This window comes from Delphinus delphis, chromosome 5, assembly GCF_949987515.2.
Source record: "Delphinus delphis chromosome 5, mDelDel1.2, whole genome shotgun sequence".
Taxonomy (NCBI): Eukaryota; Metazoa; Chordata; class Mammalia; order Artiodactyla; family Delphinidae; genus Delphinus; species Delphinus delphis.
In genome coordinates, this window is record NC_082687.1 from 43,509,996 (window position 1) to 43,528,858 (window position 18,863).

General features: G+C 35.7%; 1 protein-coding gene across 2 annotated transcripts in view; it reads left to right on the forward strand.

Annotated features, from left to right (window-relative positions):
- The window catches only part of ANTXR2 (ANTXR cell adhesion molecule 2), a 165,678-nt gene that overhangs the window by 98,096 nt on the left and 48,719 nt on the right, over positions 1-18,863 (forward strand). For both annotated transcript variants that reach the window (XM_060012293.1, XM_060012291.1), the window contains exons 15-16: positions 2,882-3,049; positions 3,366-3,446. In XM_060012293.1, the coding sequence (XP_059868276.1) occupies positions 2,882-3,049; positions 3,366-3,446 (249 nt within the window). The remainder of the gene's footprint in view (positions 1-2,881; positions 3,050-3,365; positions 3,447-18,863) is intronic.

The following is an 18,863-nucleotide window of genomic DNA, read 5'->3' on the forward strand; positions in this document are numbered from 1 at the left end:
GGAACTAGGATCCCATATGCCACACAGTGAGGCCAAAAACAACAAAGAAAAAATAAACTAAGAATTTAGTGCCTTTAGACTTTTTCAAACATCAATTAAACTGATGTTTAATTAAACATAAATTAAACATAAATTAAACTAATTTAAACTTGGAAAGGAAAAATAGAAAACATAACTTGTTTTAAAACAATGCCTATTCAAACCTGAAAAGTATTTTCCTTAAAAAAATTCCCCAGTTTAAACTGGGGAAAATGAAAGGAATTATAGAAATTATGAGCACATCTGAATTAAAGAATAAATCTTCATAACTCAATGTTATTTTAAGCCAGTATAGGGATTTTACCTAGAAATTTTTTCTTCCTCCTAAATATTTAAACACTATTATAATCGCAGTTTGCAGAAAGCTGGAACTGAGCTGATGTTAATAACAGCTGTTAGCACAACTGATCCACAATACCTAATGGCTTCAAATGTGTGTTTCTGCCAGTTCCGCGTGAAACTGTTTTTGTTTCTTTTCTCAATTCTGAAATTGCTCCTTTATGATACAACCTCCAAATATGCTGTGGAAATTATGGAATTTCATTGTTTATCATGAAAGCCAAGTAGAATAGGAAGAATTTAGCTATCAAGCTTGCACTTTTTTTTAAATAGTAAAAAGTCAGATATATTAATTCTGTTAAGGCTGCCTTTAGCAATCCATTCTTGTTATTCTTTATCCTTTTTGACTATCTCAATGTGGTCAAACTAAAATATTAAAATTTATACATATAAGTGTATATATATATTTATTTGCTTTTAAGAGTTTTAGGAAAACTCTATATAAAGTGTTTCCTAGTTTGAGTGAGATCGAGTGAGAATTGATTGTTGTATTATCTGTGGTGATGGTGATAATAATGATAAAACAGCTACTTCATGAACTAACACAATGGATTTATTTAATGCATTTCCTTTATACCTCAGCAACTATGTATCATATGTTTAGAAATGCAATGTTGGGTCAGAACTCTAGTTCAACTGTCTTCGTGTTCTTTATCTGAGAATGGTACAATGATACTTGGAGGAAGAATATGAGTACCATTACCTCTAGAATATCAACTGTGAAGGCTGGGTTAGTTAAAATCTAAGTTAAAAATCCATCATTTCTGAATGGATCTAAATTTTACCTACTTATGTTTCTACTCTGAATTACTTCTCTCTGTTACGATACTCATATGTTTATTTGACTATGTATCTTCATTTGTTTTTTATTTTTTCCCTTAAAATTGAGACTTTACAACTGCAGGAGATGTGTCCTGGTTCTAGAGTTTCTTAGTTCAATTTAGATATATCTAAAGATTTTTAAAGTTTTACCTTATCTAGGTGAAGACACTGTGATTTGAAAGAGAAGGTCATTTCTCTGGAAAAAAAGCCAACTATCTAGTTCTAAAGGTTTAATGATATTTAAAACAATTTTAACGACCTTATAAAGAACATTCTAGTACCACTGATAACACTGAAATATACAGATACATTTTAATGACTCAACAGAGTCCACTTGAAATTGAAAACCTACTCTAAAATTGTAGTAAAAAAAAAGGTAAAAACATCTAAGTAAGCCTTATCAAAAAGCTATGAATAGATCTTTCTATGAACAGTAATCATCTGTATTCCTACCCACTAATTCAGGTCATTAAAATGCTTTTAAAAAGCATTTAATCATTTTTTCTTTGTAGAAATTATTCAACTCTGGTGAGCCACTGTGTGCCCTGGACAGGCCTTCCTGATTCTTTTTAGAGCTTCACTTATCTTTGTCTTCTTTGGTAACATTCTTGGTTTTTAGACTTCTCTACTGTTCCTCGTTGGACAAAGCCTTTCTCCAGGGGCCACAACTTCTTCACATGCCCACACATGAAAAAATTTGGCTAAAATGTAGCCAATTTTCATTGAAAAGTAAAGAAAACATCATTTGACCTTTTTGTTTTCAATGTCTAGGTTTTTCAGAGAAAGGAATCCTCCCAAATTTGTGGAACTCCCTGGTGTCCCTGAATTTTTCTCTTCAAAGCAGAGTCTTTTCAGATTTGTCTTCCTCAATGAAAAACTGATATGTCAAATAACCATACCCATATGAATAGAAGAAATAAAGACTGAGAGCTACTTTACAAGAAGTTGAGAAAAATATATATAATTATTTTATTTCCAAAGGCTAAAATTTAAATCATACTTTTTGCCTTAGTCAAACTTGATGGAAAGTTTGGAAGGAAAAATTAACTCCTTTGTATAAAATATATTTGTAAAATTCAAACCTATTTGAAACTTACTGCACCCTTCAGACTACATATGTTCAAATCCCTGTCCTGCTGCTTACTAGCTGTGTGGCTTTGGGCTCATCACTTAACCTCTCTGTGTCTCGGTTTCCTCATCTGGAAGCAAAAACATAGTATCTATCTCATTGCATTTTTGTATGGATTAAATGCAGCTTGGCACATAATAATCATTCAATAAATGCTAATTATCATCATCATTATCATCTATTTCACCCAGTGCCATCAGTATATACAGGTATGTCTTTAGCTAGAAGGAGAACATACCTAATTAGAGAATAGAATTACACACTGTCATGCATTTCGTATGTAAAACACAAATTAACTCCTTATTTGAAACAATGGAGAAATGGCTGCATCAAATTTAATAGATGCCAGATTTTTATAAAGGATCTTTATTTCTAGAATCTTAATATTAAATACATGAGAAACCTATTAAATCTCAGAAGAGTAGGAATTTGGAGCTAGGATACCTACTCATCTTTGGACTCTGAGGTGGTGAATCAAAGAACCAACTAAACAAGAGCCTGTGCCTCTAGGCCACTATATGTCTGATATCAGTATTTCTCTTTGTTTTAAAGGTTCGTTGGGGCGATAAAGGATCTACGGAGGAAGGTGCAAGGCTAGAGAAAGCCAAAAATGCTGTGGTGACCATTCCTGAAGAACCAGAGGAGCCCCTTAGGCCCAGACCACCTCGACCCAAACCTACACTCCAGCCTCCTCAGACAAAGTGGTACACACCAATTAAGGTGACTGTTCAAACTTTGTGGGATTTAACGGCAACTTCCTAGAGAAAGTGTAATCCTTTTAGTCTCCCTGCCTGCCCCCGCAACCATCTGCAGGAGGACCAAGGTATATCAAATAACAGACATTCAATTTACCTTATAACAACTGAATATTTCTCAGTAACAAGAAACTCCATTTTTGTTATTTATTTATTCGTTAAATTTATGAAAGAAATGAGAGGAGAAAATAAGGCTTTACCTTCTTCATTTTAGCTCATTTATTTAACAAGCAGAGGCCGAGTACATTCCCCAGGTATTTACAGATCACGTTTCCCTTTAGGGTCGGCTGGATGCGCTCTGGGCTTTGTTGCGGAGGCAGTATGACCGGGTGTCCTTGATGCGACCTCAGGAAGGAGATGAGGTTTGTATGTGGGGATGTGTTAGGAAAATAGTGACCGCTCAGGTGTGTATAAGGAAGGGAGGGAAATAATAATCAAAAAGAACCTAAAGTCCTCATTACAGCTGAAGAAGGAATTATTATTGTCTCACGCAAATTCCTATTACGTAGGGTGCTTAATAAATGATTATCTATTGTTAGAATATGTCTTCAAGCCACAGTTTAACACGAGGCCCTTTTCAAGTAACATAAAAATTAAGGTCCACTGTACACATACTTTAATAAGCACACTCAGTGCTTCAGCCTTTGACTTGGACGGCGTCACATTCTGTTCTGAGGTTTTTTACCCAGCGGGGAGGACAGAGTGGGGATTAGTAAGTCTTGCTAACATTTACTAGCATTGAGGCCTGGGGTACATGCCTCAGATCCTCTGTTGCTTTAGGTATAAATAAGTATTTTCCTGCCTTCAAAGTTGATTTAATCTAATTTCTTGAAAATGTGAAAGTGCTTTGAAAGTTATAAAGCGTTATGGACATCTGCAATGGTGAGATACACACACACACTTATGTATAAAAATACATACATAAATACATACACACATATATGTGTATGCATTTTCCCTATCAAGGAAGCCTTTTTTAAAAAAATGTTTATTTAGTTAGTTGTGCCAGGTCTTGGGGGCGGCTCGCAGGCTCCTTAGTTGAGGCACATGGGCTCCTTAGTTGTGGTATGTGAACTCATAGTTGCAGCATGCATGTGGGATCTAGTTCCCTGACCAGGGTTGAACCTGGGACACCTGTACTGAGAGCACAGAGTCTTAACCACTGTGCTACCAGGGATGTCCCAAGGAAGCCTTTTTGAGGCTTTTTTATTATTGGAAATTTGGCTAGAATTACTCCAGCTTTATAATTTCTTTAATATATAAGCACTATTTCCTGTTGTATCGATATAAGAAAAATAGTTTAAAACCTTTTCATATGCAACAATGAGCAGGTTTGGTTCAGAGACACAATACTGTTAGTAATAATAACAGAATCTTTTCATTGTGTGTCAACGTGATCATCATTCTGTTTTAACAAGTGCATGAACTTCATTGATTTCAGCTTCAGAGGACATTAGGTTATTCAGGTCTGATGGGCTTTTTTTTTTTAAGGATGAAATAACTGATGAGATTAATATTTATTTTTCAGTGCCAAGCTATATTTAGTGTTATATGATTCTAGCTAGGTGTTTAAAATAGCAAAACATCTAAATTTTTAGATCTCACTTCTATGAGATGGAGGTAGTTTTATAAACATCTGAGTTCAGCCATTTGGAGAAGCAATTTAAGAAAATATTCCTGGAATATTCCCAACAGATCATTTACCCTTTGCTTGGACCATAAGTAGAGAGAACCAGGTGGTTTATGAAGCAGCCTCTTTCATTACCAAACCACTGTGGTTAATAGAAAATTCTATATTTAATGAAATTTGTGCCTCTGTTTAAATTAATGCATGATCTGGAGTTCTGCTTCTGGAACAACATATAACAATACTATTCTTCAATATTCTAGACTTTTACTTTACAGGTTTTTAAATTGTTTTCATGTATTATCTTAGTTTTCTGTCCCCCAAGTTAGACATTAGTTCATTTGTTCAATAATTTTCATCTTTTTGAGTGTTGGGTATTGTGCTAGCACTAAAGATGTATTAGCAAAAACAGAGAGTGGTTCCAGCACTCTTGTCAGTACTTTCTGTATTCTTTTAACTCTCATGATTAAAATTTAGTTTTTTGGCCTTTTTTCACTTGTACTAATTTTGACTTAATTCAATAATTTCTGAATTATAAATATGCACAAGTAATGGCATTAGGTGATACTGGGGAGTGGGTACAAACTATAACCTTTGCCCTTAAGAAACTAAAATTTGTTTGGGAAACAAGATACATACAAAAATAAAATTTATTCCAGAATGTGCTCTGGGCCATTTATAGGTAGGTGTCAAGTACTCTTGAGTGTATAGAGGAAGAGAGATTAACTCTTCCTAGAGGAATTTGGGAATGCTTCTTCAAAAATACAGGCCTTCTATTTTTGAAAATGAGTAGGGATTCATCAGGTGAAGTTAGGTGGAATGGGTATTTCCACAGATGAAGCATCATGAATAAAATCTCTGAGGCAGCCAAGAATAGTGGTTTGTGGATAGTCTGGGGCAAATATGACCTTCAAAGTCCAGGGGAAGAGAAATTTTTGACAATACTCTGTGATAAGTGTCTTTTGGTGTCCATTTGATCAATCTTGATGTTGTGGTTTATACTTTGTGTCCTATTTAATTAATCTTTCCCTACTCTGATGTCATAAAGATGTTCTTTTGTATTGTCTTCAGAAAGTTTTAAAAAATTTTACCTTTAGTCCATCTGGAATTTATGTCTGTAAATAAGGTAAAGCAAGGAACTAATTTTATTATTTTCTTGTGTGTGTTAAAAGTAAGCTGTCCCAGGACCATTTATTATTTTTATTTATTTATTTTTCCATGTGTTTGTGTTTTTTACGTTTTTGTTTTCCCTGTAATTGATTTCTAATCTCATAGTGTTGTGGTCAGAAAAGATTCTTGATATGATTTCAATTTTCTTAAATTTACTGAGGCTTGATTTGTGACCCAAGATGTGATCTATCCTGAAGAATGTTCCATGCACACTTGAGAAGAAAGTGTAATCTGCTGTTTTTGGATGGAATGTCCTATAAATATCAATTAAATCGATCTGGTCTATTATGTATTGTCTCTATTTAAAGCTGTGTTTCCTTATTAATTTTCTGTTTGGATGATCTGTCCATTGGTGTAAGTGAGGTGTTAAAGTCCCCCACTATTATTGTGTTACTGTCGATTTCCTCTTTTAGAGCTGTTACCAGTTGCCTTCTGTATTGAGGTGCTCCTACGTTGGGTGCATATATATTTATAATTGTTATATCTTCTTCTTGGATTGATCCCTTTATCATTACGTAGTGTCCTTCCTTGTCTTTTGTAACACTCTATTTTAAAGTCTATTTTATCTGATATGAATATTGCTACTCCAGCTTTCTTTTGATTTCCATTTGCATGGAATATCTTTTTCCATCCCCTCACTTTCAGTCTGTATGTGTCCCTAGGTCTGAAGTGGGTCTCTTGTAGACAGCATATATGTGGGTCTTGTTTTTGATCCATTCAGCAAGCCTGTGCCTTTTGGTTGGAACATTTAATCCATTCACATTGGAGTTTGCTTTTGTAGGTCCTTTTGTCTCTTGTGTTTCCCACTTAGAGATGTTCCTTTAGCATTTGTTGTAGAGCTGGTTTGGTGGTGCTGAATTCTCTTAGCTTTTGCTTGTCTGTAAAGCTTTTGATTTCTCCTTCGAATCTGAATGAGATCCTTGCTGGGTAGAGTAATCTTGGTTGTAGGTTCTTCCCTTTCATCACTTTAAATATATCATGCCACTCCCTTCTGGCTTGTAGAGTTTCTGCTGAGAAATCAGCTGTTAACCTTATGGGAGTTCCTTTGTATGTTATTTGTCATTTTTCCCTTGCTGCTTTCAATAATTTTTCTTTGTCTTTAATTTTTGCCAATTTGATTACTATGTGTCTTGGTGTATTTCTCCTTGGGTTTATCCTGTATGGGACTCTCTGCACTTCCTGGACTTGGGTGGCTATTTCCTTTCCCATGTTAGGGAAGTTTTTGACTATAATCTGTTCAAATATTTTCTCAGGTCCTTTCTCTCTCTTCTCCTTCTGGGACCCCTATAATGTGAATATTGTTGCATTTAATGTTGTCCCAGAGGGCTCTTAGGCTGTCTTCATTTCTTTTCATTCTTTTTTCTTTATTCTGTTTCACAGCAGTGAATTCCACCATTCTGTCTTCCAGGTCACTTATACGTTCTTCTGCCTCAGTTATTCTGCTATCGATTCCTTCTAGTGTATTTTTCATTTCAGTTATTGTATTGTTCATCTCTGTTTGTTTGTTCTTTAAGTCTTCCAGATCTTTGTTAAACATTTCTTGCATCTTCTCGTTCTTTGCCTCCATTATTTTTCCGAGGTCCTGGATCATCTTCACTATCATTATTCTGAATTCTCTTTCATGGAAGGTTGCCTATCTCCATTTCATTTAGTTGTTTTTCTGGGGTTTTATCTTGTTCCTTCATCTGGCACATAGCCCTCTGCCTTTCCATCTTGTCTATCTTTCTGTGAATGTGTTTTTTGTTCCACAGGGTGCAGGATTGTAGTTTTCCTTGCTTCTGCTGTCTGCCCTCTGGTGGATGAGTCTATATCCCAGGACCATTTATTAAAGGTTCTTTTTAAAGGAAAAAAAAAAAAAAAGATAGTCTGGAAGTTGGGGATTAAAACCAGAATGGAAGGTTGGGAATAGACGATAAGAAGTCTTTTGAGTTTGGGTAAATTGATATATTTGTGCTTTTGAATGATGCATTGTACTCATTCTTTCATTCATTCAACAAATATTTATCTAGTGTCGAACGTGTACCAAGCACTTTGTTAGATACCAAGTAAATCTAACATTCTTCTTAGATTATAGTGCTAGAATATTTTACATGTTGCCCCAGCAGGTTAAGTCATCATTCATTTTTCCATAATTGAAGAATGTTGCTTCCTTTATTTTGACCAAAGTTTCCTTTGTTTTTTAGTAATTTGGTCACACTTCTGTCTTATATAATCCTAAAGCCTTTATTCTAACTCTTGGGGTTAAATTGTTTCAAAATTCAGAATTTTTCAGATTTTAGGAATCTGATACAGTCCATATATCATATTTCATGTAAAGCATCATCTCCTCAGCTCATTACTGAGACATTCTGCTACAGAAATATTAATTGTTACAAGTGGATAAATAAAGACCATAAATACTCTCAAGTTAGTTCAGGTCAGGTTTTGGTGACAAACTTAACATAAAACTTTCAGTTGTCAAAGATTTTGTATTTCAAAAATATAGACAAAAGATAGTAAACTTTTATTGTGTTATTAACTAAAATTCCAATATTTTCACTCTTCACCTATAGACATGATTTATGGTTTTTTAGTTTGTTTTTATTTAAATGCAGGACTTTAAGCTTAGTAAATATCAATTGTTAGTGCAATCAATTGATTTGCTTTTCCATCAAATATATGATTCTATATGTGCCTGACACAGTCTTACTTAATCATTTATCATAGTACCTATTCTTGATGGCTTTGCTGCTTCCAGAATTTTTGTCACTTAGTTCAAGCCACTGTTCAGACCTCAGTGGAGTACTCCATGAGAGCCTTGGTTGTCTAGGTTGACACTCTACACAGTTAATTGACATGAATACGGTAAAGCTAGGAGCCCACCAATACTATAAACTCAGTTTACCATCTTACTCCAAGGATATTTAATAAATTTTGTTAAATAGTTTGCTGAATTTAATTTGTTTAATAGTTTGCTGAACGTATATTTATGTATTCCCCCATCCAACCAAACCAGTGATCCAAAATTATTTGATCATGGAAATTAGGTAAGTGTGACGTGATTAGCTCTTTTGCTTCTGATTCTTGCTATGATCCTTTATAATATTTATTATTTTTTTAAACTGGGGTTTGATGTCAACTCTATAGTTACCAGCATATAACTTTTTTCCTTTAGACAACCTGAGAGATCTTTGCCATCCCCTTTCTTTTTCTCATCTCCCCATTTTTCATGTTTCACAAAGATTATTAAGAATATCTGAGTTTCTTTCAACTCCACATCATCTGTCAGATCCTCTTTATTTGATGGAATTAATGCCAATGTAAAATTCCCATCCCCCATACATACATGACTATAACCTGTATTTTTTCAGAGACTAAATTATAGAATTACACAGCAAGAATCATTCTAATACTGTGGCAGAATTAGTGTTCTGTATTTTATTTGTACAACTGAAGAGTCCCTACATTTGTTATATATTTACATTATGTTTTAGGAAGTCAGCACACTGTTTCGGTTGTATGATCTCTAGAATGCTTTCCTTCCCCCACTCCTTCCTTCCTTCCTCCCTCCCTCCTTACCTCCCACCCTCCCTCCCTCCCTGCTTTCCCTCCCTCCCTCCCTCCCTTCCTTTCATTCATCCATCTAATCTGTTTCTTCTCAAACACATTTATCTTCACTATGCTTTCACTTAACACAGTTGCTAATTTCTTATACCAGTTTATGCATTTCTTATACACTGTGCTGATTTTCTTTTTGGCTTCTTCTTCTGAATGAAGTATTTCAATTGCTCTATTCTTTTCCTTATGAACACAGTAAGTATTGTTATTGGTAAGGCCAACCCATGTGACTCTGTGTACTTGTGCCCCAAAGAATCTGAACCAATCATAGGACACTTACTCATAGTAAATATTTGGTGGGTTTTATTTAAAAGACTTTATAATAACTGGAATAATCAAATATTATTATCCAAAAAGTAATATTTAATTATTTGTCTAAATAAAATCATGTTTGCATGGTGCATGGCATAATCTGTATTATAGTAGACACTCCAGCATCCCACAAATTTTATTTTAAAAAAAGGACATATAATATTTTTAAAATTCTAGTACTTTTTTTGCTTTAAAGTAGCTTTCATTTGAGAAACTTTATTTACCTAGTAAGAAATTGAGGACCAGAGGCAGAAAGAGAATAAGGGATTTAGAGGATATTTGGCCCAGCTAATTTTGATGTATGATATAAAGCTGGGGTGATTTGTTTTATCTATGCATGAGAAAAAGACCATGGCTCACTGTTACCTTCTGTTGGTGGTAGAAGTCACCGTGGCTAGTTAGTTAAGCTCTCAAAAATTAAACTGCCTGAACTCTATGGTTTTTATCAATTTAGTTTATATAGACATGGTTTGTCTCATAGGATTACATGGGGTAGAGAAAAATTTAAATTTAGGTGACTAAGATGTCCAAGTAGCAGTGTCCTCTAGTTTTCTGGCCATTCTTTGCTTTGGATTTTCTGGGCAAGCCAGGGCATAATCGTTGAATGAGAAAGTGTCTTGGAGTTTTTTCTGATAGCTTTAGATAACTAGACTTCCCTATGATTAGGTTCCATCAACATAAGGAAGGGTAAAATTCTGTCTTCAAAGTTACTCCCCTGAAAGCAATCAGTACTTGATTAAACTAAGTTAAAATATTGATCTCAAATTACTCAGACTACTCATGAAAGATTTCATAAATACTATATATACGGTATGTGTACTATATATACGGTATATGTAGGTATATATATGTATTGATATTGATTCCACTAAAAAGGTTTGTCTCTGCATATCAAATAGTTCATTGGAACAAATGTTATTAGCTATTCAAGTCCAGTTCTTTTTAAGAGAAACTTTCTTATCAACATATCAATTGGTGAAAAAATTTTGCAAATAATTTTGTTATTTTCCTGTGCTTGTAAAGGCTTGTGTATGTTTACTTTTGATTATGCTTCTTATGAAATGTGTGTATGGTATAGGAGGGGTGTGGTGTGTGTGTGTGTGTTTAAAGCAATTTGTACATTGTAGAGATTAGGAGGACTTTTGGAAACATTTTCATATCATTAGACATGGATGCAGTTTGCTTCATATATCAAGAAACAAATGAGAATGCTTTCTCATTTCTGAATTTTAAAGATATAGTCACGCTTTTCTTGAAAAAAAAAAAAAGACACAACAAACTACACTGCTGGAAAGACAGTAAAACACAATTGTTTTCAGGTTGTGGCTGATGGTTCCAAAATAACACAACCTCTGCCTAGTCAACGGCGTGTTTTCTACCTTGGAAACCAATCTTGTCATTTATTTATAAATTGTTTACTGCAGATTCTGCCTCTTGAGAGTTTAGTTTAATAAACAAATCAGCGTCCGTAGGACTAAACCGGGAGTTACGCACACTTACTGTGCAAGTCCCGTCACGCTGAATTTCAAGCCAAATACTCTCCTTTTATGGCTCAGAGGCCGCACCGGGCTCATTTGCAAGATTCACCGCTGAATTGAAGTCCTTGATCAAGTAATTGAAGTTCAGGCATCAAGAATCCAAGTGGCGCGAGAGATCTTTCGCTCTGCCCCTCACTCCCGCTACCTATGGACGCCGCCAGCCCCTGCCGAGGTGGCGGGGTCCGGCAGCCGGGCCTGGGCTTTGATTGTGGCTGCAATTCCTCGCAGTCATGAATGTTGCAGCGCGCCGCGCGCTTCCAGGTGTGAGCGAGCAGGTTGTCACCGACATCTGTTTGCAGCGGCGGCAGCGGCCGCCCCGGCCCGCAGCGAGCGGCCGGATTGTCAGCGGAGGTAGTTGAGAGCGGCAGGAACGTTTTGGTCTCACGCTCGCTGCCTGGAGGCTTGAAACACCAAAGGTAGGAGCGGGGGTGGACACAGCTGCGCTCCCTAACTTGCCTTAGGCACAAATAAAGAGATCTAATGCAGTTTGACTCCGTGGCGGCGGGGAGACGAGGACAGAAAGCCACTTCAGAGACAACTTAACGCTGCAACATCTGCCGCCAAGTTTCCAGGGAGTGACGGGGGACAGCAGGTACAGATCGAAGTCTCCACATAACCTCCATTAAGCCGTGGACTCTTTTGAAGGGCCTCCATCAAACATGCTGGAGTCCGCAGCAGGAGTTTTGTTTGGTTTTCAAAGCGGTGTTTTGTTTTTGCAATAACAAGGTAATTTATAAATGATGCATTACCATGCGTTCTCCTTTTTTATCTGAAAAGAGAGAGCCAGAGAAGCAGCAAAGCGAAGAAAGAAGAAAGCGCAGCACTAGTTTGGGAGTTGTTCCACAAACCAATTAAATCTCCAAGGAGCTTCCTGTCTGTAATCGAGGTTATGTTAACCTTCAGACCGCAGTCCCTCGTTCACCAGTAAGCAGACAAATTTAAATACGGCAATAAAAGAATCCTAGTGATAGTAACATCTGTGAAGTACGCCCACTATGTCTGTTTTTAAACTTAGGGCTTTTTATTACATGGAGATGAAATAGAATTCGATTTTTTCCAATGTATTTCATTTTTTAGTAAGACAGAATTTAGAAAATTGCATTGACTTTTTCCCCATTTATAAAGGTTTCGTACTGATAGTTGGATATTAAAACTCAAAAGTAAGAATCACACGTTAACAGAAGCATTTTTCTCTTTTGAGGAAGTTCCCCCTCTACCACCTAGATCCAGCTGGAAAAAATTTAAGGATTTGTATAATTTTTGCTGGGAATATTGCAAAAACTCATAATTGTGCACACACACATCTATGGCATAACAGATTTGGTTAAAATATTAGTCTGGCAAGTAAAGCTCCAGGGTATGGTAAGGTAATAAAGATTCCATGGTCATGTAAACTTTTATCATTAATAATATTTAGGCTGCCTCACCTGAGGAAATAGCTGTGCCACCACTGAGATAAAGGAAAGGTGCTGACTTGAAGGTAGCCTTTGGAGTGGGTGCAGCTGGGGAGCCATGGCCTGGGGAGAAACGCGGGCATGTGGCAAAGTTTTCATCAGTCAGTGGTGAAATAAGCAACATAAATGCATAGTGAGTTTCCAGTTAACCTAAATTTATTACGTGGAGAGGACTTATGTTAATTGTGCAGATATTTTCATTTTTTTAAATGGTTGATGGTAGCTGCTTTTATAAAGAAAAATGTTCATTATAACAGAACTCAATGCCAGTCCTCTGATTTTTAAACAATCTGCAGGAAAAAAAAAAAAAAAAAAAAAACCACAAAAACCCAACCTGAGACCATAGGTAGCACAGGTTCATTTAAAAGGCACCACAGAAGCCTGATAACCGCAGTGGCAGATGATTCAGGCTGGACCTCTGGCTTACCTTTCCAGTTCTAGATTTATGTTCACTCCTCTGTCAGTCCTGCTTCTGAATTCTCATGCTCAAAACAAATGGCCTCACCCTCTTCAATGGCGGCTTCGTCAAGGATTCTTACCCTCCCAAGGATCACTCTGAACTCTGTCATGCTTACAAATCACCCAGTGCTCTGTGCTATCAAACCACTTCATCTTCAGATTGAAGAAGCATCTGGAAGGCAGAGATTTTGTGCCACACTGCCTTTAAGTTCCCCATCACATTTGCAAAACGTAAACCAGTTGTGTGTGTTTCTGAGCAGTTTGAAACCTTCACTCAGATGATTTGATATGTCAGATGTTTTCAGTGCTTGGAATTATGATGCTAATGACTGCATTCTTTTTTTTAAATTTTTATTCGAGTATAGTTGCTTTACAATGTTGTGTTAGTTTCTACTGTACAGCAAAGTGAATCAGCTATGCGTATACATATATCCCTTCTTTTTTGGATTTCCTTCCCATTTAGGCAACACAGAGCATTGAGTAGAGTTCCCAGTAGGTTCTCATAGTTGTCTTTTTTTTTTTTTTTTTTTTTTTTTCACGGTATGCAGGCCTCTCACTGTTGTGGCCTCTCCTGTTGCAAGGCGCGCAGGTTCAGCGGCCATAGTTCACGGGCCCAGCCGCTCTGCGGCATGTAGGATCTTCCCGGACCAGGGCACGAACCCATGTCCCCTGCATCGGCAGGCGGACTCTCAACCACTGCGCCACCAGGGAAGCCCCGTAGTTGTCTATTTTATACATCGTATCAATAATGACTGAATTCTTAAACTTAGTTTTTCGATTCTATGAAAATATTTTGTGTCCTATAGCCAAACTTTGTAATAGATTTTAGGCGCTGTAAGATAGCCCTTTATTTTAGCCTTATTGACTCCGTCCTATTGAACACAAAATGCCACAGTGCTTTCATACTTTTCCTTTTTTATACTTAAATGAAAGAAAAATATCAAAAATTTAAAAAATTGTAAAGTGATTGCTTACATTTTATTTCTATAAGTTCTGAAATTTTGTATGGTCCTGTAGGCCAATTACGTCGCAACATCACTGGGAAAAAGTACCGCTAGACTTTTCTATCCCTTATGTTACTACCAGTATCTTTCATTCTTATTTTCTCTTGTCATTATATTTCAGGGCATCCTTAAAATACCTTAACTATCCCGTTTAAATTAGTAGAAGGAATTAACTTTAGTTTATACATATTTGAAAGGCAAATTTTTACTAGAATAACTCACGTCATGAACACGCCATTGTTACAATTCCACTGTCTGATTTATGAGTGTGTGTGTATGTGTGTATATTTGTATGTGTGTGTAAAATGTTTAATATAAATATATGTGTATATATATTCCTATAGAACATATTTTCTCAGTGTGTATGTCATCAACTAATGTCTGTTTCGGTGGAAAATAACAAATTCATGAAATAGAGTGCTTTTTGATGCCATTTCATAATTTAACCAAAATCATCTCTTAATTATGCATATAAGCTGGCAAAAGTGTTGACTCAGTTTGGTTCCCTAAAGTGAAATACAGAATATGCAAATTTTAATCATTTAAATTACCAAAAAAGCTTTATTTTTTTCAGAGAAAGTATAAATAGAACTTAGATATTTAATTGGCTTTTTACCCCTCTGATCCAAAATAACTTGTATTTAGTGGCATCATATACATGTTATGTATTAACTTATAAGTTTAGGTAGAGATATTTCTTGGTTAATATTGATCAACAACGCTTTGATAATCGAGACAAAAATTATTAAATTAGTTTAAATATCCTCAAATTAATGCACTGAGTTTAGAAATAAACCTTTTTTGTCAACAGTGAGCACACTAAAAGAATACTTTGAAAATATCAAGAGTTAGCATTGGTTGTCCAGGGCTAAGTATATTATTTTCTTAGGGTCAATATACAGCTTTGATGTTGAGCCCCTTGAGGACATCAGTTAAATCATCCAGTTGGGAGCAGAAATGTCAGCAAAGATAGAATTTTTTTTTTTTTTTTTGCGGTAAGCAGGCCTCTCACTGTGTGGCCTCTCCCGTCGCGGAGCACAGGCTCCGGACACGCAGGCTCAGCGGCCAATGGCTCAAGGGCCCAGCCACTCCACGGCATGTGGGATCTTCCCGGACCGGGGCACGAACCCGCGTCCCCTGCATTGGCAGGCGGACTCTCAACCACTGCGCCACCAGGGAAGCCCAAGATAGAATTTTTAACCTTTCTTTTCCTGTGACTGAGTACTTTTTGTGTAGCCTTTATTTAATTTTAATTACAGAAGATTAGATTTGTAATTATTTAAATAAATCATTTTAAAATTTCTAATAATTTACAAAAATCTATATTATTTTGTATATTTTAAATATTCAGTTTTAAATTTAGAGCTCAAAGGATCTAGTCCAAGGAGGGGGAAAAGTACATTATTTTGTAGACAGTTTATTACTTTAACAGAGTGAATAATGATGGTGTCTTTATGTCTACCAGACCCCCATTTATAAGTTTAGTTTAAGGCAACCTGCATAATGCAGTTAAGAAAATCGGCCTGAGTAGAAAGCTTTTATTGCCCCCTTTTAAAAATGAATTTATATTAATACATTACATAAATATATACTTTTAAGGAGAAATAAATGACATTTTGGCTAAATAGCTTTCATTTCCTTTTCTTTTTCCAAATAAAATACTATAATTTTTATAATATACACTTAAAATCTAAGTAAATCATCTTTAAAATTGCTTCACATAAACATATATTCTCCACTAATTCTGCTCTAAATCAAATCACAGCCTCTAACATTTGAGAAATTTGAAACTGTTGTAAACTTTGAGGTATAAAAAAATGATTTACTGTTCAAACTTTGCAACAAATTATGTTTGAGTGCAGTGGACATTCACTTGTTTACCATTTTATTTATCTGACTTTGGATTAAAAATTAACTGTTTTTTTATTTCAAAGGGTTATAAGAAATTTCTTTTTTTTTCTCCTAATGCTTTTTTTTTTCAGTTAATGAAATTGGGATAGTTTGACAAACTCCCATTTCAAAATAATTTTATTCACTGATTATACCTCATATCACTCACTCTAGAGAGCTCTTTTCACTTAGAAAATATGTGAAAAAAAGATGGTTCTAATTTCCTAAACTTCAGAGTCCCATGATTCTTCTTCAAAAGCAGGTTAGTGTACTGAAAATAATACATATTATATATTGAATATTTTTTCATAATCCTGTCCAGTATCAAGCACATTTTGGTTTGCAATCACACACATATCATATTATATCATATCCTATCTTAACTGACAGAGTCAGTAAATCTGTAAAACATACTTCAATAAAAAATTAAAATAGCACATTTATATACATAGCATACAGATAAGAGGTCGAGAATAAAGAGCAATTACTCTCCAATTATCTTTAACACTTTCATTTCTCTCCTTTCTTCTATCTTCTAACATCAGTTGATTCCTACAGTTTAACCCTTGACCTTATGTTTTCTCTCATCCTACTTTCTCTAGAGACCATATAGAGTTTCACTGCTTTGCTATCATCACTATACACACCATTTTTAGACAATTCTATCCTCCCTCCTCCATTCTACTTGCATGTCTTTGAAAGCTTATATGAATTTTCATCTTGGATGTCTTATTGTCACCATATTCTCTGTGTTTAACTGGATTACTGTATTCCTTATGTATGGCTTTCACATTTTAACTTTACTGCCAGTTATTCTAATTACCCTTCACCTCATGCATCTAAGCTGAGGCCTGCAGACCCCATGGTTTCCACAATGCAGTGAGCAGCGTTAAGACCTTAACCTTCTAAATCTGGGTATGATGTCCTATGCCAAAAATTCTCAGTATTTCCCTATAATGTGCACAAGATGTTGATTCAGTGAACAGAATTGTGTGTACTAATGTCCCTTTTAGTTTTATTATAATTGATTAAAAGTAAAAATGAGCTATGAATGAATTTATGCGTAAACTCTACTGATTCTTAAGCGATACATCATTTTGACTTTGTAGAACATAAATGTTTTTTGTTATCAGGACTTATTATTGTATCTTCATGACTCCACCCTGAAACTAAGCTAAGACATCAGAGCAATTCTTAAATTAGACAAACTTAAATTATCTCTTATAAAGATATGGCTGAGGATGCTGATACATAAAAATGCAATTTCTGTGGAGCTAAGATTTATCACTTTGGGATGATGATTAATTTTTAATTTATAATTAAATCTATTGAACATTTTCTGAGTTATAAGAGCATGACACAATTATTTTCTCTTAGGTTGAATTCTGAATAGATGAAGGCTTATAATTTTTATTAGTTCTCTTTATCAGGATATGTTATTATTTTCTTGCTTGCAGTTGCCTTTTTCTCATTTTTTTAAAAACAGATTTAATCTTTGTTTCATATTTGGTCCAAGAGAAGTTTTCAGTGATTGAAATTCTTGTAAGATATATATTTATCCAGGTGAAACCGTACATTGCAATGTCAGTCTCTCGCATTATCATCTTCTGTCCAGGCCTACATGTGGCTTATGCCAGCTCTGAGCGTCTCATTAGTCCAGTTTATAGAAACACTGGCTTCTCAACAGTGACAAGAAGGCTGGTGACTGAACTCAGTCCCTACTCTCCAGAAGAAGTGTGATGGCTTTATTTGTCCTCTGAATCCAGATTTATGAACTAGTCCTATGCTCTTAACTAGATTAGTTTCTTTTCCATTAACTGCTTAAAGTAGGGCAGCTGAGTTGTTGTGTGTAAATTTGCTAATGTCTACTTCGTTAATCTCAGATACAATAGGCAGCAGATAACAGGATCAAAGTTTCAGGACCTCAGGTTTTCATGCTGAAATAAGCATGGAAGGGTCAGTGGAGTGGGGAATTGAAGAGATGGGAGGAAGTGTTACATTGGGGAAAAGGGGCTGACTTCTGTCATTAATCTTAATTAATTGCCATGAGTTTTAAATCTGAGTTATTAATACTGAAGTTAAGCCCTTAATACACTGTTCATGCTTTGGCATCAGATGCTCTTTTATAAGATGAGAGGTTTAGGAGAGAGAGAGGAGTGTGTGTGTGTGTGTGTGTGTGTGTGTGTGTGTGTGTGCGTGTGTGTGTGTGTGTATCTTACATAAATATTTTCATTTACATCTTTCAAAGATTTCCCTGGGTTAATATTCAGGCCTTCACCTTTTGACAGTTACTATAGGGCAGTTAGGAATTATAGACAAGTAACAATAAATCCAAATAAAATTCCTAGGCATAGCAACAGCCGTAAATGTGAATAATGTTACTTTCATGTTTACCAGCATACAAAATACTTCACTGAAGAGGAAATGTCAGATTATGAAATAGAAGAAGGGAAGATTAGGAGCAGAAAGGGGAAAAGAAGCAAATAAAAAAGGAAAAAGGAATGAAGAATGGGGAAGAGGGCTTCCCTGGTGGCTCAGTGGTTGAGAATCCGCCTGGCGATGCAGGGGACATGGGTTCGTGCCCCGGTCCAGGAAGATCCCACATGCTGGGGAGCGGCTGGGCCCGTGAGCCATGGTCACTGAGCCTGCATGTCCAGAGCCTGTGCTCTGCAATGGGAGAGGCCACAACAGTGAGAGGCCCGTGTACCACAAAAAAAAAAAAAAAAAA